Below are 23,766 nucleotides of genomic sequence, written 5' to 3'. Positions count from 1 at the left end.
TGCATAAGCAATATGTATGTTACAAGTAAAAGTTGGTTCATTAAGATAATGTACATGGTGTATAGTAGCATTCCAAGATGGCAACCAAGAAAAGCATTTCCATGCAGCATAACGAAGTAGCCCTGCAACACCAGTGCAATACCCTTAATGGTTACTAAAGCAATATCTTTAGGTTAATGTTTCAGATCATTTCAATTCCTCAGTAACTGAATCAACTAAGGATTAACACCACCTAGCTTACCCATAGCTTGCTTCCCCATAGCACACTGGTACGTGTTTCTTGGGGACTGATTATGATGGGGATACGGAATGAGTCCAGCACAGACACCCAGAAGTGTGAAAGGTTCAATTTCCAAATGTGTGGTATCTCTAAAGAAACAAATTGAAATAAATTATGTGGAGGAGAAAGGATGTGAAATATTAACAGACAATGGAAACAGCTCAGAAGGCCCTGCAAGATACCCCTGGCTGTTCTCTTGCTTCAGAGGAACACCCTAGTAGTCTGCAACTGAACAACACAAAAATCCCAAAATAATAATAATCATTCATTTCATATGACTCTAGCAGTAGTATATAGAGTTATCATCCACATGAAATTCAAAAGTGCCTTAAAAAGATACAACATTCTTAAAGGCAAATAAGCTCCTCCTGCAAAATTAACTTTACACAATTTAAGGCTATTATTTATTTATTATCTACTTGGAGAACGGGATGGCTGAAGATTAAGATCTCTGGGATTGACAGTGAATGCCAGAATTCTCACACTGAACAAGCAACGGCAAGAATTAAATCTTTAGAAAAAGAATATGGTTTCTGTTGGACAGCATGTGTCTGGATTGCAGCCTTTTGTGATATTCTGTGAAAAAAACATTTGTCTTCAATGTAACTTGAAAAAAGGGTTAAAAATAAGGATTTAAGACAAATTACCCAACTAAGATTACTTTCTGATCATGGTCTTTCTTTATGGATACTTGATGGAAGCTGTAAAATTCCATGAATTCTCTCTTCCTCCCTTAGCAAAGCTTTATACATACTTAAACTGCAAAAATGTTTATACACTTTAGAAGGGGGTATCATTACAGTCCCCAATGTGAACACCTGGGGCTCTTTAAGCATAGCTGCTTGAATGCATGGATAAGCGCTTTCAGAATCTTTTGACCAGGAATGTCAAGACCTCTACAAACTTTATTTATTTATTGCATTTGTATCCCACATTCCCCCACCTATTTGCAGGCTCAATGTGGCTTACATAGATTTGTTAACATTGTCATTTCATGATATCAGATACAGTTAGTAATGTGTAGCGATCAAGGAAGGGAAGAGAGAAGAGGAGGAGAGTGATCAGGTTAGCTATAGAAGGTAGGCGTTCATAATTGAGTGGGTTGGTGAGGTAACTTAGTGAGGCTAAAGGTTCTCAATTGTAGGCCTTGTTGAAGAAGAATGTTTTCAGAGATTTTCGAAAGATAATTGTTTCGTTGATTGCTTTCAAGTCTGCTTCAGCTCGAGACTTGAGTTCTTCAATCTCTTCTTATAGTTCAAGTACAGCTAGTTCAATGTGTTCCTGTTCCTATCCTTTATCTGAGGCACTGAAGCTGCTAAGGACCACGCAGATGAACTCTGGCCACCAACACAGCTATGAGCAGTTCCCTGTCTCTCATCTTTGGATTCCTCTCAGTTCTATTTAATTCAGATTCTTTCACTTTTTAGGTGAAATTAGCAAAAGATCAGCAGATTTATTTTATTTAGGAAATCTTTGAAAACTTGGCTATTTTCTGATACCTTAGGATCTTGATTTGAACCAAGATGACTACATATATTTTTCACATGATTTTCTGGTTTGGTTGTATTTTTATTAAAGTTGTTTTATTTTATTTATTTATTTATTATTACTACTACTACTACTATAAATCATTTCTATAGCGTTACCAGTCGTACGCAGCGCTTTACAATTGAACAAGAAGAAAAGACAGTCCCTGCTCAAAAGAGCTTACAATCTAAATCAGGACAGACAAGACCAATAAGGATAAGGGTAGGACAGACAGAAGGACACATAGGGAAAGGGACTATTGAAAAGAGGAAGACAAGATAAAGGTTACGAGCAAGTGACAAGTTAGGAGTCAAAAGCAGCACCAAACAGGTAGGCCTTTAGCCCGGATTTGAAGGCGGCCAGGGATGGAGCTAGACGTAACGGCTCAGGAAGCCCATTCCAGGCATAAGGTGTGGCGAGATAGAAGGAGGAGAAGGGTGCAATTAGGAGAGATTTGCCTAGTGAACGGAGTTCCTGGGAAGGAGTATAGGGAGAGATGAGGGTGGAGAGGTAGTGAGGGGCTGCAGAGTGAATGCACTTATAAGTCAATAAGAGGAGCTTGAATTTTATATGGAAATGGATAGGGAGCCAGTGAAGTGACTTCAGGAGGGGGCTGATATGGGCATAACGACTTTGGCAAAATATTAGTCGTGCAGCGGAATTTTGAACAGATTGAAGAGGAGAGAGGTGTCTGACTGGAAGACCTGTGAGAAGCAAGTTGCAGTAATCTAAGCGAGAGGTGATGAGAGTGTGAATGAGGGTTCTGATAGCGTGTTCAGAAAAGAAAGGGCGAATTTTGGCGATATTATAAAGGAAGAAACAACAGGTTTTAGCAATCTGTTGAATATGTGCAGAGAAGGATTTATTTACCGCCTTTTTGAAGGAATTCAGTCAAGGCGGTGTACAGTAAGAATAGATCAAACATGAGCAGGTGGCAATTAGAGTGTAGTAAAAATATTCGAACAACAATACAAAGTATGACATGGTATACTACTTGCAATGACAACACAATATGTACTAGAACATTATAATTGGTAGTGAAGGGTAAGGCAAAGTTGTAACATATAGATGAGTAAGAATTAGAAAGTAAGATTGATTTGAATAAAGTTGCACGTGAGGTCAGAGAGATGGTTAAATATTATCTCAGCTAGGGTAGGAGTGGATAAACATGTCCCGCTGCAGTATGTGCAGCCCAAGTCAATCCTTGTATGTGTGAGTGTGAGTAACAAGTTAGTTACTCCTTCCATTAAAGGCTTGGTTGAACAGCCAAGCTTTCAACCTGATTCCTGAAGTAGAGGTAGTCTTGTGTTAAGTGGAGTCTTTCAGGCAATGCATTCCAGAGTGTGGGGGCTACTCCGGAGAAGGCTCACTTGCAGGTATCACATCGTGTAATGTCTTTTGGAGAGGGTGTAGTTAGTGAAAGTCCTTGAGAGAACCTTAGTGTCCTTCATGGTGTGTGGAGGATCATCCTATTCTTCAGATACTCGAGCCATTTCCTTTCAGGGCCTTGACGATCAGACATAGAGTTTTAAATTTAGCCCTGTATTGTACTGGTAGCCAATGAAGTTTTTGCAAAAATGGTGTTATGTGGTCACGTCGCTTGCAACCTTCTATGAGTCTTGCTGCTGCATTCTGAATCAACTGGAGCTTGTGCAGGCCCTTTGTAGTCAGACCACTGTATAGTGCATTGCAGTAATCCAGTCTTGATGTTACCATGGCATGCACAACTGGGATAAGATTTACCTTCTCGATGAAAGGAGAGAGGCAGCGTAGCTGTCGCAAATAGTAGAAGCAGCTCTTGAAGGTTGCTTGGATTTTGGGAATCAGAGTAAGAGTTGAATCTAACTGTATTCCAAGGTTCCTGACTTGTGATTTGAGGGGGAGTTCATACTTCCCAAAAGGGATTTTGATGTCAGGTATGTATCCACTTGTGTTAGGGACCCAGAGAAGCTCGGTTTTACTTGGGTTCGGGCAAAGTTTGTTGTGTTTAGCTCAATCTTGAATTGATGTTAGACAAGTGATCAGTTTATTCAAGGCTGTAGGTAAGTCAGGTTCAATGGGTATGAGTAGCTGCACATCATCTGCATAGATGTAGAACTGAGTGTCCATTGACCGAATCAGCTCAGCTAGTGGCTTGAGGTAGATACTGAACAGAATAGGTGACAGTATCGATCCTTGTGGTACCCCACAGGTCAGTGTTCATGGTGGTGATGAGTTGCTGCCAATCATTATGGATTGTTGCCTGTCTGATAGATAGGATCTGAACCAGGCAAGTACTGTTCCATTGATACCTGTTTCTGTCAGTCGTGCTAGCAAGATATCATGATCCACAGTGTCAAAAGCTGCTCAGAAATCTAGCAGTACTAACATCGAGGCAAATCCCTTGTCTCGGTTTCTGTGAAGATCATCTAGCAGGGATACAAGGACCGTTTCTATTCCATAACCAGGTCTGAATCCAGATTGACATGGATCTAGCCAGTTACTCTTTTCTAGCCATTCATTAAGTTTGTTCTATGAGTTTCCCTAGAAACGGGATGTTGGATATTGGCCTGTAACTTTCAAGTTTGTCGTGGTCAAGGTTGTTTTACTTCAGCAGAGGGCAAACCACTGCCCTTTTTAATGCTGTTGGTAATTGCCCATTAGAAAGAGAGGTGTTCACAATTTTTGTGCCGCCTTCTATACTTGCCTGCTGCACTATCTTTGATGGGCAGGGATCGAGGGAGCAGGTAGTTGGTCGAAGGTCTCTTAGGATTTTGTCAAGGCTCTCCTCTGTCATTAGGTTTTATGTATTTGTATTGTCATATGTATGTTACTTGATTTTTTTAATTGATTATCTGTGTTAACTGCGTTCAATCATCAGTGGTAAATGGTATATCAAGTTAATAAATTAAATCAAATCTGTGGGCAGGTCAAATACTTCTCAGTTAACCTTTAATATAAAAGCATGTAAAGTGATGCTTCAGGTGCAGAAACCCAAAGGAGCTGTATGTGATAGCAGGGGAGAGGTTGAGTTGATGCACACAGACCAACTGAGAGACCTTTGAGTGATAGTGTCTGAGGTCTGAACAATGCAGGAAGGCAGTGACTACAGCAGATGGTGCTAGTGAGACATAATCCACAAAAAAAAAAAAAAAAAGGACATTGTAATGACCCTGCTCAGGGCTCAGGTGAGGCCTCACGGACTATCGTGTTCAGTTTTGGATCCCATATCTCACTAAGGATATAAAGAAGCTAGACTCAGTAAAGATACCAATGAAAATGCTAAGGTTTCTCCCATAGAAGATGTATGACAAGAGGCTGGATTATGCCCTAAGGGCAGGAGAGACAGTGGACATATAGTAAAGATCTTTACATACTTAAAATGCATTACTGAACAAACAAGCCTTTTTATTTGTGTAATCGTGATATACTGCTAATCGTGTGATAGCACACTGAGGCAGTGGGAAGAATGAGGAAGACGACAAAAAGGAAGGTGAGGAATTTAAGGGAAGCGATCACAAGCTCAAATGAAGTACAGCAAACATAAGCTGAGAAAAACAGAAACAGAGAGTTGGATTTAGCCAAAGGCCATTTGAAATAGCCAGGTTTTAACAGTTTAAAAATAACAAACAGAAAAAAAAACTATTTTTGAGTAAGACTCAAGATGGATATAGTGTGGAAGAGAATTCTAGCCGTTCACCTTCACATAGACCTATTTTAAATAAAGTTTCCTACACGTTTAGACTGCATTTATGCCAGGAGAATAAAATGTGATGTATGACAATATATAAACTATAATGGAGCAAAATATGCCATCTAATATAATAAACTAGATGCCTCGAGTAATCTCCTGAACGAGATTGTGGGAGGAAAAACGGTGCTGAAATTTTAAAAGACATGAGATGCACACAATGAAAAAGCTGAAACAAAAAAATGGAACGCCTCAGCTCAAAAGAGCGGTGAAATGAATTTTGCACTTCTCCTAAGAAACCACAGCCATGTAACCTCCACTGTGCAGCAGGTACTGCCCTGGTAATCCTACTGAGCAGACTGGATGGATCGCATTGCTCTTCAACAGCCATCATCTGTTGGTCTGGAAATATGTGGCAAACTACCATGATGCTTTGCTAGAGGGTTCTGGAAGACCCTCTATATCAATGTGTCTGAGTCTTTCTACTCTCATCTCCCCTTACGTTTCCGCCCGTAACCTCCATTCACAGGATAAATCCCTCCTCTCAGTACCCTTCTCCACCACCGCCAACTCCAGGCTCCGCTCATTCTGCCTCGCCTCACCCTATGCTTGGAACAACCTTCCTGAACCCTTACGCCAAGCCCCCTCCCTGCCCGTCTTCAAGTCTTTGCTTAAAGCCCACCTCTTCAATGCTGCGTTCGGCACCTAACCCTTACCGTTCAGTGAATCCAGACTGCCCCAATTTGACTACCCCTATCGGACCGACCGTTCACTTGTCTATTAGATTGTAAGCTCTTTGAGCAGGGACTGTCTCTCTTTGTTAAATTGTACAGCGCTGCGTAACCCTAGTAGCGCTCTAGAAATGTTAAGTAGTAGTAGTAGTAGTCAACTGGTCCATCCGTATGCTGTGTTGCTTGTGTTTGACAGAAAAACTCCTTTTCACTACTAATTGAGAACTTTATCATATAATTTTACTAAATATATTCTTAAGGAAATAAGTTTTGAGCTCTGTTATATAAATATCTTCTTTAAATCTGTCCCAAGCACATGTACAAAGCCTCACACTCACATCCTCTCCAGTATCCAGAAAGCCACACTTACTTATTAATTGTATGTTCATATAATGTGATGTTACAGTCATTTTCCTCATTCACATCTAAATATTCAACCAGGCTCTCGTGCAAGAAATCTTCAAAGTTCCTGAAAAGACAGACATATGCAGTTACAACCTTTGCTTCAAATCTGTTCATTCCGCAACCGTCAAACATTGCCTACTTACTTATACTGTATTTACAGCAATTCAGTTTCATAAAATAAATTCCTAAAAATTGAAAAATCACATCATTAACATAATCCTTATACAAACAAATCTGTTGATTCCGTCCTTTCCTCACATTATCTTGGTTAATATATGTCAGTCCATTCTCAGTGTAATAGATTCCGAATGATCTCCTCATCTATGGCTTAAATCATCTTATAAAATATTTAAAAAGGAGCTTAAAACATATTTTCCAAAAGCTGGCGTTATCAGTGCAGTACAGCGTAAGCCTGTGTTACTGTCTACTGTGCTAAATCAGGGTCCTTTGCAGTAAAAACACAATGTTAGATGATTAACCTGGGAGTGGGCTGGCTCAGGGTATGACAGGGCAAGAGGAGGTGTAGCCAGCTGTGACAGCTATCGATCAGGTCTTTACCATGTGTTAGATGTCCTGTCGATAGCACAGCTGAACTTACTGCCATCAAGAGCAGTCCAGTTTCACTGTGAAGTCCCCTCCCCCTCAATTCCTCCACACACACAATCCAGTACCCGTCAATAGTATCACCATAACTGCACCCACCCCGGAATGCATCATCAAGTCACGCCCAACGGTATCCTGCCCTCTGATCCCCCCACTCACATGCTATGCCCCCTTCGGCCCCCTTATATATTCTGTATATGGAAGGATGTCTCCTGGCAGTAGCACCATGGAGACCATTGATAGGGGTCATCGGTGCATATTGGATTTCATCAACGAATAGTCAATAGATTTATCTTCATGGATGTCCTTAAAATTCATTCAAGAAGCGATGCGATATAGTACTACGTTTTGCTTAGCTACATCAGGGAATGAGCTCCTGAGAACAAATTCAATTTATAATTACCATCTGGTTCAAACTCTTGACTTTCCTCACAGTCACACTCTCATGCATGTCATACGTATTTTGTAAGAGTTGAAGAAATGAACCAGACCGTAATTATAAAATGTATGCAGCTAAGTGAAACATAGTACTATATACTATATCGGATCACTTCCTGAATGAATTGAGGATGTCAGTTAGAAGGTAAGTACACTAACTTTAAACATATTGATATTTGGTCGAACAGAAAAAAATCGCACACACCACCATAAAAACATGTCAGTCTCCTGCTTCTGGCAGAAACCTTTTCTTTTATCCACTGACCGGGGAATTAGATTATTGCCCACCCTAGATGGGTGAAAGTTACCCATGTTCTACAAAATGTTAACTTTGCCCTCATTGTTAATAGGGGTTGCCAGCGGTAGGAAGATGGCAGCAGGATGACCCACCCCAGGTGCATCTGCGTGAATCAAACAAACCTATTTATTTCCAACAGAAAAAGGGTAAAGGGTCATGGATTTGATACACTGCCATTCTGTGGTACAACCGAAGTGGTTTACATACATATATGCTGCTACTTTCTCTGTCACTAGTGGGGTTTAAGTTTTTTTGTTTTTGTATTATATGCAGAGAAAGATTATTTCTGGGGCACACAGTCCATACATACATTGCCTTCATTATTGCTGCAAAGTCTGCGGGTTAAAAATGATTACGGAGTCTGAAGTACTAGAGCCAATTTATTACTGCCCCCATGTTCACACTGATTGCTTCATTTGTTCATATTATTTGTCAGCCTTTTTGTTCAAAAGCGATGTAGAGTTAATAAGATAAAATCCTTATTTAACTTGCCTAATAGTAAGATCATGAGCATTTGTGAAAAAATAAAATCACCAAGGAGAACAATTAAAATATGCCACTATGACTGCTCATACCTGTATCCCTGAGACAGCTCTTCAATGTGTTTGTTTGTAACTGCAGGCCTCTGATTCTTCACAATTATATAAGGCCTGTGGGAACAAAAACATTATGTCAAGATACTCGCAACTAATGAAGATTCCAAAGAACTTCTAACTTTTAGGATCATTGCCTGCCGAATGGTGAATCATCTGCCCAATCCCAGTCTATGACAGAGTAAAATATGTTTTCCTCCAGGATGTGTCTGTATTTTGCACAATCCACCTTTCTCTCAAGCTTCACAAGCCTCCTTGCTCCAGCTACTGTCATGGGTGTTGGGAAGAATTTCTCCAACAGGGGAACAAAGTAATTTTTGCATTACCCAATAGTCAAGATTATTTTTGTTCCATCTTATTAATATCCTTTAACAATCTGCAAACATCATAAGAAAAATACTGGCAAAGAGAGGAACTGACATTACGGACCGGGATGGCAGCTTGAACGCGAAGCTCCCTCGGGGCATTGTTTAGAGCGAGCAAATCCCAGACTTGAGCAGCATCCTGAAGAGTGCATCGAAGGAGAAAGGTCCCTGAGGTATGTTGCCGAAGAAGGGACTGGAGCGATTCCGTTTTTCGACGGATCAAAGAAAATGCCGGCAGCTTCGGCGGGGCCAGAGCGGAGTGAAGCAAAGATGGCGGCGAGTCCGGCTGTGGTCAGGGAGGAGCACGCTGAGGAGGGACCCAAGGCTGGCGAGATTGCAAAATCGGAAGTAGTGGCTTGGTTTCAAGACTTGAAGGCCGATCTAGCATGGGTCCGAAAGGATATACAAACTGCCCCAAGAGAAATTAGGGCTGAAATTCATGACTTGGGAATGCGTGTCAGTGAGGCGGAGGAGGGGATGGAGACTTTTATCAGGACATGGGGAAACTGCATAAAGTGGTGAATGCCGACACGCGGGAATTACAACAACTCAGGGAGCAGGTGGAAGACCTGGAGAATAGGTTGCGCCGAAACAATTTGTGATTCAAAGGAATCCCTGACTTGGATATATTTAGCAACTGTGAAGCAGTGATTCAAGAGTTGTGCGGGTTCATTTTGAATTCTGAGGACGGTGGTCAACTACCAGACCTCCGCTTCCAGAGAGCACAGAGTGGCTGGCCTGCAGCAAGAATCTCACCTGAAGGACATTGTAGTGTGTTTTGCCGACTTCCCCATGAAGGAGAAGATATTGCCTAAAGCGAGGCAGCAAAAAGAGATTCTTTGGAAAAACTGTAAGATTGGAGTGTTTCAAGATCTGGCATGGACTACATTGCGAAAGCGTCTATCCTTTCGAGAAGCCACAATATTTATGAGGTCAAAGGGGATCTAGTACAGGTGGCTCTTCCAATTTGGGATGTGGCTAACGGTGGACGGTAAATCACGTAAAGAGCCCGGATGTACGTGCTGCCTAGATTGTTATTTCTGTTTCAGGCACTGCCAGTGGCGGTTCCGAGATGGACACTTAAACAACTGCAGGGTTTTTTTTGTCACAGTTTATATGGGAGGGTAGGCATCCCTGTTTGGATGGACGAGTATTGAGGGGCGCTCCTGAGAGGGGGGGTAGTGCCTAATATTGAGTGATATTATTTTGCTGCCCAATTGCGGATGATCATGGACAGGGAGAGGGGGATAACCAAGCTCACTAGTCAGTTGGCGCAGTTATATAGCCCGCGTAGGCCGATGAGTTCTTACTTGTGAACTATTGAGGGAGTGGGGGAGTGATCTTGGCTGAGATACAAAATCCATGTGTGAGGCATTTGGTGGAATTGTGGGGAGAAGTGCGGAAGGCATGGGGATAGACGGATAGGGTTTCGACACTGGCACCTTTCAAATGGGAACCAAAATTTGGGGCAGGGAGAGAAAATGCCATATTTGCGCAGTGGGAACAAGTGGGTATCTTGAATTTCCCTGCTGTGCTGCAGGGGGGGGAGGGTGAAGAGCTTTGATACGCTGTGCTCTATGTATGGTCTGCCCGGGGGGGGGGGGCAACCCTGAAGAGACGGAAAGTCTGGAAAATCTGTGGCTTTTGTTGAGGAGGGTGCCCAGACCAATATCAATGATACATAAATTTTTTAGGGGATGTGATCCCAGACAATTTGGTTTTCAGGAGGCCTGGGAGGAAGATTTAAATTGCCGTTTTTCTGATCAGGAGTGGGAAGTTATTTGTGGGGAGGTTCAAAAAGCTTCGGTATGTATTTTGGTGCAGGAAAATGCATATAAAGTCTTATCCAGATGTTATAACACACCTGAGAGATTGAAGCGGATGTACCCTGGTCCATCACACATATGCTGGAGGTGTAAATCCCAGCTGGGTTCTTTTCTACATATATGGTGGACCTGCCCAACAGTGGTTCCCTTCTGGCAGGCCATTACAAAAGCGTTAGTAATATTGACTGAACCATCATTGGTGTGTAGTCCTGTGGTATGCCTCTTGGGTTTGTTTAATGAGCGGGATTCTTGGGAGGAGAGCAAATGGCTGCAATGGGGGTTGGCAGCAGCCAAGTGCCTTATAGCACAGCATTGGAAGAAGGTAGACCCCCCCCGACATTGGGTTATTGGAAATACAAATTGGGTCAGTTAATACATATGGAGCGCCTTACCGCTTATCGCAGGGAGGGGGTTCTGCGACGTAAGGGTGGGTGGGCTCGATTCCAACAGCGATTACTACGCATTTAGGATCATGGAGAGTTAGAGGATGTTGATGGGCTTGGAGGGGGAGGGTTAAGGGGGGAGGGGGGACAGAGCGTGCCTCAAAGAACCAAGGGGCATTCTCAAGTTATGAAGGGGCCGGAAGAGGTTGGAGGGTTGGGAGAGGGGGTGGCGCACAGTCTATTTGGGGTGTGGAAGTTGTTTAAGGGACTAATTATATAACAAACAATGTAGAGGAGTTGAACTAGGTGATAAGCTTAAGTTGTATTAGTCTAGACATGGGCACGAATGAGCAGGAAGTTGACTGTTACAAAATTATTATAATAAAAATTTAAAGTGGGGGAAAAAAAAAGAAAAATACTGGCATCAGAGGTGCAGAGTCCAAAACACACACTTTTACATTTGTTCCAATAATGCTTCAGTTTAGACTAGTAATTGCTGCAGTCACCAATTCTTCTCTATCACAACCCCTTCGTAGTTACAAAAATGACAAACAGTGTGGATTGGCCACTGGTGGAAACAAGATAGTGGGCTAGATGGACCACTGATCTGACTGAGGGGTGCTTTTACTATTTAGTTCCCTGACTCTCTGTACCCACACCAGTGCATGGTCTTAGCCATCCCATTTTACTGCAAAAGCTGCCAAAGTTCATTCACCACAGTGACTCTCTTATTGGCCCTGGCCATTCCCATCCTCTATAAAGACATTCCCACAGGAAGCTCCAGGCTGATCCAATCGAATGCTTTGCAAAATAGTAGGAATGCCTCACTTGTGGACTACCCAAATCAACTGCAAGATACATTGGACATTATTGGAGACCTACTATCCTGATACAAAACCCACCTGGTCCTTATCCGCCAACTGTATTGCTCACTTTTGCCTATAAGATCTGAACATCAGTGTTACCTCAGCATTTTTTTTTTTTTTTTTTTTTTTGGAGTATCTGGCCCCCACATGTTTTGGCAACTAGAAATGTCAACAAATGTCTGTAGGATTTTCTGATAATATATAATAATTCTGTTCTAGCAGGATTAAAGTTATTAAAATTCATCCAGATCAAGTGTTGCTTCAAACAAATACACAGTAATTGAACTGCCAATGATTCATCTGCATGCATCAGGAAAATCAGCTGAATACGTTTTACAAACCTGTAACAATCACGCTTAAGCCCTGAATAAACCACAAACTGAGTTATGGGGCACTTTTGGACGAAAAAACACACTAAGTTGATATCCAATTAAAGACTTGTTTTTGCCATATTTTCAGATGCAGAGTCTAACTTTTCTTGGAATTAAAACTGTCAAAGGCCACATACATCAACGCCGATAATATTTGCATTATCAGTAATTCGCTTATCTAATAAAACACAGAGGATTTTTCTTTTTTAATGTTTTATAAGTGAGCTCTATGTTCAGTTATTTTGTAATGAGATGCATTTTATTGGAACTCTACCTGCATAACCTTCCTCCATCAGAGGAAATGTAGACACATCTATCACCAAGATTGGTGGAGATGGAAACAAACTCATTGATGTAGCCGGCTCTCCGCATAAGGCGAAAAGTGCTGACCAGTTTCCGATGGTCTCGGATCACTCCCAGGATGTTGCCTGAATAAATACATAGGAAAAGCATCTTCATTTTTAAATTTTTTTATATACTGCTTACAAGTTAACAAAACTTAATGAAGTGATATACTCTCAACCTGCCGTCTACACCCACCCATGAAACCTTCCAAAAAATAAAGGCCATTTATCTCCCAACCTCCCCCCCCCCCCTTCCTACTTATACAAAGTAACAAATGGTGCCCAAAGTGCTTAGCAGACAGCGTTCATATAAAAGTAATCTGTCCCAAACTCCTGTTCTTTTTAACTTGGCATACTCATATACACTACTATTTCATGAAATAGACAGGAGCCTGAAATTTAAAAAAAAGTGTTAATACCACAGTGAATCTGAACTTTTCAACGAAAGCTTGAATTTTCATATGACAGTTGATTGACAGAGCGCCTTGACTCCTCCCTTGAGAAAGCTGGAGGGCAAAACGGGTCCCCGTCGGGAGTCTGACAGCCAGACCCATGTTTGAAGCGCAGAGGCTTAAAAGCAAAGTCATTTTACCTTTTCTGCTGAGAAAATTTTTTGGATCGTTTTAATGATTATGAGCAATAAAAAATAACAAATAATAAAAATTACATAAGTAATGAGAGGATAGGATACAGGAGGTTTGAAATTCTGTAGAAGAGTTTTTTGTATTGGTGGAAAAGCTCTTATGTACCACACAGGCTATATTAAAATATATGCGAGATTCCAGTTTAAGCCAATGTAGTCCATTTAAGAGGAGCTTCATGAAATTTACCTAGATTGCAGATTAATCTAGCAGCAGACGTATTCTGTAATACCTGTACCTTTTCCTTTGATTTACAGCAGTTGAATCATAAAATGAGTTACAATAATCCAAATGCAGTAACAAACAGATTGGGCTATCGTTCTGAAACTTGAAAATAAAGATATAACTGCCCTCAAATGAAGCAAACGAAAAAAAATCTGTTTACCAATTTATTTAGCTGGAATTAAAATATCAACCTGAAATCTAAAATTAACTCTAGCACTTTTGATTTATTTTAACACTTCAAGGATATACCTGATGCTAAAGTAATCAGCTTCAAGAAAATCTGATGTTGGTCTCCGAACCATAACAATTTTGTCTCTTGAGTACATTGAGGGCACCATACTTACCATTCAGAAAGACAAGAAATACATTTGTGTAAGAAAGCTCTTCTCCACAGAGCAGGTTCACATCTTCAACTCCAAGATTACTGGCCAATTTAATGATGGGGCCATCTTCCATGTCAGTAGTGATGTGGGTCATCAGAGCCAAGTTTTTAACCAAACCACAAGCCTAAGTAATAAAGCAATTACATAACTTCAGAGCCTTGAAAACTGTACTACAGAAATATAGGATAGCATTTACTTCATTAATGCAAGAGAACAAAATATCAGCTTTTCAGCAGGAAGTATTCTATACTGAGAAACCAATTTACACCCTGTGGAAATACAAAATGATATGTGTGCATACTTTTTGGCATAGTTAATGAGTATGCAAAAACAACAAATTTGCATAAATTACACATGCGTTTGCACCAGACTTTGACAGTGTGCATGTGTGAAGGTGTGCGATCCCTGTGGCTTAAATGCAGAGCTAAAATGTTACAAAGAGCTTCCCTCCTAAAGTACCACTCATACATACAGAATTCTTATTTTAAGGCAGCTTGAGTCAGCTCAGCCCTCCAGAGATGCCTGACTCTTCCCAAGGAGTCTGGGAGGACAATATGGACAGGTTTCAGATGGCATCATTTTTGCAGAGGCAGCTGCTGGGACAGGAAAAAGTAGGGATTGCTCCTAGGCCTAGTTTCCTCATAGCTTTCAACCCTTCAATGGAATAGTCATGATAACATGAGACAATGTCCCTCAGTGCAGTTCCTTGCATGGCCCCAGGCCCAATGTGCCCACTCCAGCTTTATCTGGGGCATCTGATCATTTTCTCTGGCCTTTATGAAGACAGCATAGCTGAAATCTCTGGGATTCCTCTCCGGCGAATATTACTTCCCTGTGATATATTCTCTTAACCTGTAATCTTTATCATTAGATCTGCATTTTCTTGCTGCAGGTCTTGGGTTTTCATGTGAAGGAAAGATTATCTCATGGTTTTCCTCCACTCACTTCCTCTCTTTGGATATGTCACCTTGCAGGTCAGCCACCATATTGGCTAAGGCTTCTCTCAGCTGTGCTATATTTAGAAGCCAGTTTGTAAGTCCTCTCTGAGCAACTATTCTCTCCTTCAGGCGCACTAATGCCTCTGAAACCTCTTCTTTCTCTCCTTCCCATAGACTGCATTCACCATGTGCTGCCCCTTCTTGTAGCCTCGCCAGAGTATTTCAATAGTCCTACTTCATCAAATCAATTGCCTTCTTGTTCTTGGCTACCACTGCTCCCCGAGTACCTCAGTCACCATGGCAGGAATCACTGAAGTCACACTGGCTCAGACGATTAAAGGACTTTATGCTGGCCCAAGCCAGAGCTTTCCCTTCACGTTTCCATCTTGCTCAATGACATCATTTCCCTAAGTGGTTTTGTTTTCTGAATCTGTTTCTATTGCAACAATCCTCCTTGCCCCAAATCCATGCACCAGGCTACTTCCAGAGTCCAATGGGCACTAGCATCCACCCACTAGATGTCAGTCTTAAGCTGTGAACATTACCTATGCATTCCAAGCCCTAGCTGACCAGGAGAGCGGAAAACTTGAACCGGAATCAAACCCTGATCCCTCTGCATGGCAGTACCACTGCCAGTGAGCCAACAGTTCAGCGCAAGACCAAATCAATTTTAATTTAAAATCCAAATTTAAAAATGGGTTTCCAACCTTTGCTTTTCTATAGAATATCTTTTAGTCAGTGTTTACTTTCTCAATTTTAGCTCTTTGAGTTTTTGTTTTCTTATTTATTTATTTATTGCATTTGTATCCCACATTTTCCCACCTTTATGCGGGCTCAGTGTGGCTTACAATACATTATGAATAATGGAAATACAGTTTGTTACAATTCGGGTTATGGATTACATTGTGAAGGGTAAGCGAGATAAAGTCAAAATCGTTAAGGAATAAATTAATTAAAAGGAAAAATGAGAGAAATGAGACATTGGAAGGAGAGAACGGGAAATTAAGGGGCGCTATATGAAGCATATGGTATACATTTTTCTGTGAGTAAAGGTACGAGTGTGGTGAGATTAGGGGGTTGTGAATTCATAAGTGGATGTATTACTGAATAGTACGTGTGAGCTTTATGTGTTTTGGTTCTTTCCGTAAATTTTATCAAAAAGATGTGTCTTCAATGACTTACGGAAGTTGGTTTGTTCATATATCGTTTTCAGGTTCCGTGGCAGTTTGTTCCAGAACTGCGTGCTCATGTAAGAAAAGGTTGATGCTCTTTGAGTTTTTGTTTTCTTATACTCTGCATTGCTTTCCACTTTATGTATTGTGGCTTTATTCAGTCGTTTATAAGGTACTAGTAGTGATGGCCTGTACTTCTGAGTAAATTTACTATCAGTGTTACACAACCTACATAGAGTCACCCAATGATCAGAGTATTAGCTGGAACAGAGGCATAGTTTGCAGCACAGAATGGCTGGTATAGCAGCAAAGGAGCAGGAAGTAGTGGGGAAGAAGGGAAGGAAGCAAGATGGAGGCAACCTGTGGAGGAAGGACAACATGGTTATGCAACAGGCTTCCACAAATTCCAAGCACAAGGAATCCTGAAAGGCTGTGGGACACTAAATTATGCTCTTACCTCTCCTTCAGGAGTGTCAGAGGGGCACAGCATGCCCCACTGTGAGGGCTGCAGAGATCGTGGGCCACTAACTTTTCTGGTTTTTTCAAACTGGGAAGATATCCTGGTCATCATGCCCAGGGCAGATATGTAGGATAAGCGAGATAAGACCTGAGTCACACCCTGACGCTCCATCTTAAATCTCTTCAATGACCAGTTTCCCTGAAAACAAAGGAAAAGGAGTTTTGGATTCTTATAACACTGTCATTTACTCCACATTGTGACAGCACACACAATTCACAGAGTAGTTATACGACATTAAAATTCCTAGCGTTCACAACTTATTGATGGCTTAATTGGCCAGACTTGTGTGAGCTTTGAAGCAGCAATTACCCCGCTAGATAAGTTATTTATCCAGCCATTTCCTTTCCATGTTTCTCTTGTGAAAAATTGGAAAACTGTTTTCAATCATTTCTTAGGCAGTTAACGCGATGACATACTTAGGCCTAAGGAAGGAGGGATGAAAAACCAACTGTACTCTAGTAGCTTCTGGTCTAAAAACAGATCCTAAAAAGGAGGTAGACAAGTTATAGCCTGTACATCTGTTTTACCTTACTTATTCCTCCTTTACAAAAAAATGAATTTTTTCTCTCTACTTTGTGGCTTAAGCACTCCGAGGGGCTAATTCTATATGGTGGGCACTAAAGATTTATACACCAGTTCTGCAGATAAATGATTAGAATAATGGCACATATATGCAAATGCACTATTCTCTGTTTATATGTGCAGATCTAACATATCTTGTATTTCACAGATAGGCAGAGTATGCGTGAAGTACAGGCAGGGGCTCAAATTATAAAATACAAGTTATGTGTATATTTCGGCAGATAGGCATTCTCACACCTCAATTATAATCATGTATTTTATCTGTTACTCTAATATTCTATACAGGAAAGTAGACACTTCTTTCCTTTATAGAACAGGCGCCCCCTAGGTACCCAATTAAAGGCTCAGTGTCACAGAACTACCCCCTGAGCGTCCCCCGGTGATATCAGCAGCAAAGGCTCAACATCCCATATGCCTTTGCGCAGACACAACGGACATTTGATGATAACAGCGCCAACACTTTCCCTGTTACAAACGAAAGTAACATTTTACGTCACAGCTGTGGCTGCAGCTCTTAACGCATGCGACTTAAGACCGCTGCTGCAGGTTGGTTTCTTGGGAAAAGGGATGTCATTTGATATTTCACTTCTGGTTCAAATTATTGTTTGCCCTGTACCAGACATTAGCACTTTTCATTCGTAAAAACTTTATTGTACAGTCATATTTAATGAAAAAAATTAAATGCAAATAGCTGCATGGGTTTGAAGGAAGGAGAACCCCCTCATCTTAAGTTGTAATGGTTGACTATCAATGCTGAAGAGAAATTAAATTGCAGTGGAACGTTTTTTCCATTTTTCAAAAAGTATTAAAAGGCTCAATTAAAAAAAAAAAACAAAACCAAGACTTTTGCTCTGCTTTAAAAGAAAAAAAAAAGTCAGTTTACTCTATAATATATTGCTCCAAGGGTGATGCCTCCCACCCCAAAACGTCTCATGTGCACTCCACTCTAGTACCCGATGCAGATGATAGCCATTAATATCACCCCATGCCAAAAAATGTTTGCCTGCCACTTGCCTACAGCATACGTTGAAGGTGGCCAGTTAGGCTTGCCTAGAATGCCTAGGGGTGCCATGTTGGGAGAAGTTTGAATACAGAGATTAAAAATGGAAAAATACCCACAAAAAGACCAAAATTTCATTTTTCCGCAATCCAATTTAAAGTGTGCCATACATCCACTTTCCAGATTTTTCCAGTTTGTAATTCCTACATCCCTTTCATTTCTGGAGAAAGGTACAAAAAGAGAAACAAGCACAGCAACCCCAAACAACCGTGGGGGGGGGAGGGGGGGAGAGATAAAACTCTATATTATGAATAAAAACTTAAGAGGAAAAAAAAATACAAAATGCATTTTCTCAGGGTTAGAAAACATGCAGTAACCACTTTTCCTATTCTTTTTTAACATGTCTCGGTGTCTCTGGCTTTAAAAACAAACCTTCCAGAATAATTGCACAGCTTAGGGAACCTGAAGAGAAATAGACCAGCAGTCTATTTCCACAATGCTTGAAACCAAAGGGGAAGGATAGAAAAGGGACAAAAAAGAAAGGAAGAGGGGAAAAGAGAGATATTAAAAAAAAAAAAAAAAGACATCAACAATGAGGGGAGAATCCTTACAGTTGATATGGCATTAACCATGCCATTTGTTATCTGGTCCTGTCGCATATGCTTGACCACATCAAACTGGGCTGCTCTCTGCTTGGGGATAATCTGATCAGCAATCTTCTTCAGCTCAGAATTAAACTTCTTGAACAAGTCCTCAAACAGCAGGGAAAGAAGCTGCAAAAACAACAGCTCAAAAGTGTTTGTATATAGCACTATAAAAACACAGACAATGCAGGCGTAATTTCATGAGGGTGTGTACCTGAAAAAGCCAAAAAAATACTTATTTTACAGTAACACAAAGAAACCCCCCAGAATACAGAGAGTAATCCAACAATGTTAACAAGTCAAAAATTCTTTGGAAATAACTATGATAAATATATAAGCAAATCACTGCTAACTATATTCATGTGAGTAAAGGAAGACCTTTGGGAAGCACCTGTAGTGTCCCATATAAACACTTGCCTATGAGGTGATTGCCCCAGTGTTCTAAGATTTGATATTTAAGGGACTGAAAACATCAACGGTCTCCCTTTCTTACATCCAGCGTTACCAATATTCCCTAACATTTAAAGTTAGTGTCTAATTGTATAATCAATCCATTCACCAAAATTATACAATTCATGATACCCATGCACTCATCTGTTCTGTCAAGCTGACTGCAAAACATGATTTTCTTCACATCAATGGCAACACTCATGAAGCCTATGGAAATAAAAGTCACCATTCAGTCCAACAAGGCCCCGTTTTGCAATATTGCTTCAGGGACCAGCAGTACTCAATCAATTTCAATGACAATATGACAGCATTTCTTCAGTGTCTGCCACTCAGCATCTTCCAATCATTGCTGGCAATGCATTTCCTACATGTTGGAATGAGTTATCATTTTATCAGGTCTGGCTTCTAGCACAGCTAATATCCTGTATAAAACATTGACATGTGCTCCCAGTACATCCAATGAAATTATCTGTGGCTTATACCCACACACACACTTTGGGGAAAATGTTGGCTCTATCTAGAGTTTGTCCCTTTAATAAAGAGTTGGGTGATAATGAGATGGGCCACTTCCCATGTGGTCACTGAGTTTTGTACTTTACCAATGACATGCGCAGCATGAATTTGAGGAACAGAAATCCAGAAGACCACAACACACTAGGGGGCTAAGACAGAAAAGCAATCTTGAGGTGATCATCGTTGATATTTTCATTATTATAAAACAGTACGACAAGGCCGAGGGAAGAGCCAGACGAATTGTAGGGTACACAGAGATATCATCAGTGCAAACAAAATGATAGTATCTCTGTATACATCATTTGGAGTATTATGTCTGTTTATTTAATTATGCTTTGTTTGCCATCTTTATTTGAAGAAATTCACCCAAGGCAATGTACGGCAAGAATAAGTCAAACATAGGCAATTACAGCATTAAACATATCCAAACTATATGCAATATGGCACAGTATCAACTTACAACGTAAAATATCTCAAAAAACAGCACAGGATTTATATGGAAGTGGAACGTACAGCCAGGTAAGAAGGAGTAACAGCAGTTAAAAAGAAATAAAGGTGACTAACTTAAGAAAAACTACACATGAAGTCAGAAAAGGTACAATGTTTTCAGCTAGATTAGGATAAACAACAGTATATGTAGCTGGTATTAGTCACTGTCCCCCGGATTCTATGAAGGGCCCAAACTAATTAATGGGCTTCAGTGATTTAATTGCTGGAGTTAACAAGCACTTAATTGACACTAATTATCATCTGAGCTCTGCTCTAGCTATTCAGTAACAATGGGCAACTAAATTGGACTGTGCATAAATCAAAAGGGGGTGTGGCCATGGGAGGGGCACAGACAGATCAGAGGAGTTCATCAAAATTTGTGCTGATTCTGGAATGTTCTTTATAAAATCATAGAATTTCCCTCCAGTGTGTGTGACTAGTTGCTTCTACCATTAAAGATCTGGGAGAAGAGCCAAGTTTATTCCTGCTTTCTGAAGTAGTAACAGTCTTGAATTAGGCAAACCTTTCTAAGAATGCATTCTAGAGTCTGAGGGCTACTTCGGAGAAGACTCGTTCTCAGATGTCACATTGAGTGGTTTCCTTTGGAGAGGGTGCAGTTAGGAATATTTGCATTTGCACGGAGGCAGATGATAGGCAATATATAGACTACGAATCCTCTTTAATCGGTTCTTTCAGAGCACATGTCCAGTTCCCTGTGTCTTATGGAACTCTTTCAATTGGCTTGTGGGCAAGTTACCTCCCTCCCTTCCTCTCTCCATTGGGTCTGGAGAGTTAGTCTGCAGCATATCTCCCCTGAGAACTGAAACTGCTGTATGATCTTTTCAAGCTACTGTAACTCTATCAAGATTTCACCAGTGCAAAAGTAAAGCATTACTCTCAGCATGTTGTTGAATTCCTCCCAGCTTCTCTCTTCCTCGTCATAAACCGTATGGGTACAGACTTAAAGATCTCAATATGTATTCCTTGGAAGAAAGGCAGGAGAGGGGAGCTATGATAGACATTTAAGTACCTATGCAGCTTAAATGCACAGGTCAGTCTCTTTCAAATGAAAGGAAGTTCTGGAATTAGGAGGCAAAGGATGAAGGTGAAAGGGGATAGACTCAGAAGTAACTTGAAGAAATACTTCTTCACGGAAAGGATGGTGAATTTGTGGAACAACCTCCGGGTGGAAGCAGTGGAGACACAAACAGTATCTGAATTCAAAAGAACTTGGGACAAGTACAAAGGATCTGTAAGTCAGTGATAGGGAGAGTAGATGGCATGGATGGGCAGACTGGATAGGTCATATGGTCTTTATCTGCCTATATTTTTCTATTTTCTTGCATGGAGAGAGAGCTGGATGAGAAGCAAATGCTAAATAAATTATATATTACTAGTAAAAGAGGCCCGTTTCCGAAAGAAATGAAACGGGTGCTAGCAAGGTTCCACGCCCCCCTCCCTACCTCCCTCCCTCTCCTCCGAGTTCCAGCCCCCTCCCCCTCCTCCGAGTTCCAGGCACCCCCCTCCCCTTCGAGTTCCAGGACCCCCTCCCTCCCCTCCGAGTTCCAGGACCCCCTCCCTCCCCTTCGAGTTCCAGGATGCCCCTCCCTCCCCTCCTCTGAGTTTCAGACCCCGCGCCTCCCTGTCCCCTCCTAGTGCAAGCAAGACCTGTCTTCCGGCAGCCCCTCACCTTCCTGCGTGCCAGCTGTAATTTAACAATTCTTACCTCAGGGTCTGGCGTCAGCAATGAAGGCGAGCGGCACTTCAGACTGCCTTCCCATGTGTCTCAGCTCTGCCTCTGGTCCTGCCCTTCCGGAAACAGGAAATGAGGGCGGGACCAGAGGCAGAGCTGAGACACATGGGAAGGCAGCCTGAAGTGCCGCTCGCCTTCACTGCAGATGCCAGACCCCAAGGTAAGAATTTTTAAATTACAGCCGGCATGCAGGAAGGCAAGGGGTTGCTGGAGGACAGGTCGTGCTTGCACTTGGAGGGGAGAGAGAGAGGGAGGCAGGCAGGCGTGTGGCCGTGGAACTCGGAGGAGGGGGGGCATGGAACTCAGAGAGGGAGGGAGGGACGTCCTGCAACTCGGAGGGGAGGAGAGAGAGGGAGGGAGGGGGGCATGGAACTCGGAGGGGGAGGAGGAGAGAGGGGCCTGCAACTCGGAGGGAGGGGGGGTGATTCTCTACTCACCTTCGCTGGCTGGTGCTGGGTTCCCTTCCCTCTCACTGATCCGCCCTCTGTCATCGCCAGGGCGGACCAATGGGAAGTGTGTTACGAACCCAGGCATCCAGACGGAGGTGCAAATTATTATATAGGATACCACATAATCTTAAGGCTCTTTATATTCATCTGATATCCCTACTCCCTTAAGGGTTAATTAAACAACTCTATAATACCAAGATGCAGACAGCAGTCCAGCAGCAAGAGGGATGCTATCCAGTCTTTTGCACCGAGTGTTACATGTATTATTATCTCCCAGCTGGTGAGAAGTTTTATATATGTGCTCGATGCAAAGAGCTCATTGCTCTCAGAGAACAAATCCGTTCTCTTTAGAGTAGCAGATTTGGAGGAGCTGAGGGAGACAAGAGAGGTACATAGAGGAGGCCTACAGGACATTGTAGAGAAGTTCCACCTCCAGTCTGGCAGCCCCTGTGCTGCCTTGGAGGAGGGAGGTCTTGTAACAGAACAGAATTACCCTGGTGAAGCTGGAAGTAATCCTGTAGCCAGGACCAGCCCACCAGGGGGTGCAATATCCTCTTGCACCGAGGATGAGTCTCCAGGAGCTTCTGCCCAGGAAGAAAAGGTTAGGATGACTGTTGTAGTTGGTGATTCGATTATTAGGCATGTAGATAGCTGGGTGGTTGGTGGACATGAGGATCGCCTGGTCACTTGCCTGCCTGGTACGAAGGTACATGTAGGTACCAATGACATAGTAAAATGTGGGAGAGAGGTCCTGGAAGCTAAATTTAGGCTCTTAGGTAGAAAGCTCAAATCCAGAACCTCTAGGGTAGCATTTTCAGAACTGCTCCCTGTTTCACATGCAGGGCCCAAGAGACAGGCAGAGCTCCAGAGTCTCAATGCATGGATGAGGCAATGGTGCAGGGAGAAGAGTTTTAGATTTGTAAGGAACTGGACAATATTCTTTGGGGGGGGGGGGGGGGGGGGGAGCCTATTCCAAAATGATGTTCCACCTTAACCAGGCTGCTGGCATCGGCATTTAAAAAGGAGATAGAGTAGCTTTTAAACTAGAACCTGGAGGAAGGCTGACAGTAGTTCAAAAGCACATGGTTCAGAACAAGGTATCTTTCCAAAATAGCACCAAAACAGAGAAGATAGGGTATCTCGATAGTGAAGTTACAATAGAGACCATAGTGGACCAGGTGTCTTTAAATAAAAAGCAGACAAAATATTGCAAATTATCACTGTCAACTGCTCAAAGTATAAATAGAGACAACAAACAGTTTAAAATGTCTGTATACGAATGCCAGAAGTCTAAGAAATAAGACGGG

At 41.8% G+C, this 23,766-nt stretch overlaps 1 protein-coding gene across 1 annotated transcript in view; it reads right to left on the bottom strand.

The window, feature by feature from the left end:
* Positions 1-23,766, bottom strand: part of POLR3B (RNA polymerase III subunit B) — a 126,238-nt gene that overhangs the window by 46,750 nt on the left and 55,722 nt on the right. The window contains exons 13-19 of the mRNA XM_030214044.1: positions 18,773-18,934; positions 16,517-16,717; positions 13,911-14,073; positions 12,631-12,784; positions 8,528-8,602; positions 6,579-6,677; positions 242-369 (exon numbers count right to left, since the gene is read on the bottom strand). Of these exons, the coding sequence (XP_030069904.1) occupies positions 242-369; positions 6,579-6,677; positions 8,528-8,602; positions 12,631-12,784; positions 13,911-14,073; positions 16,517-16,717; positions 18,773-18,934 (982 nt within the window). The remainder of the gene's footprint in view (positions 1-241; positions 370-6,578; positions 6,678-8,527; positions 8,603-12,630; positions 12,785-13,910; positions 14,074-16,516; positions 16,718-18,772; positions 18,935-23,766) is intronic.

The sequence above is a fragment of the Microcaecilia unicolor genome, chromosome 9 (genome assembly GCF_901765095.1).
Source record: "Microcaecilia unicolor chromosome 9, aMicUni1.1, whole genome shotgun sequence".
Lineage (NCBI taxonomy): Eukaryota > Metazoa > Chordata > Amphibia > Gymnophiona > Siphonopidae > Microcaecilia > Microcaecilia unicolor.
The sequence above is the reverse complement of the archived record's forward strand: the minus strand, read 5'-3'. Positions and strand labels throughout refer to the sequence as shown.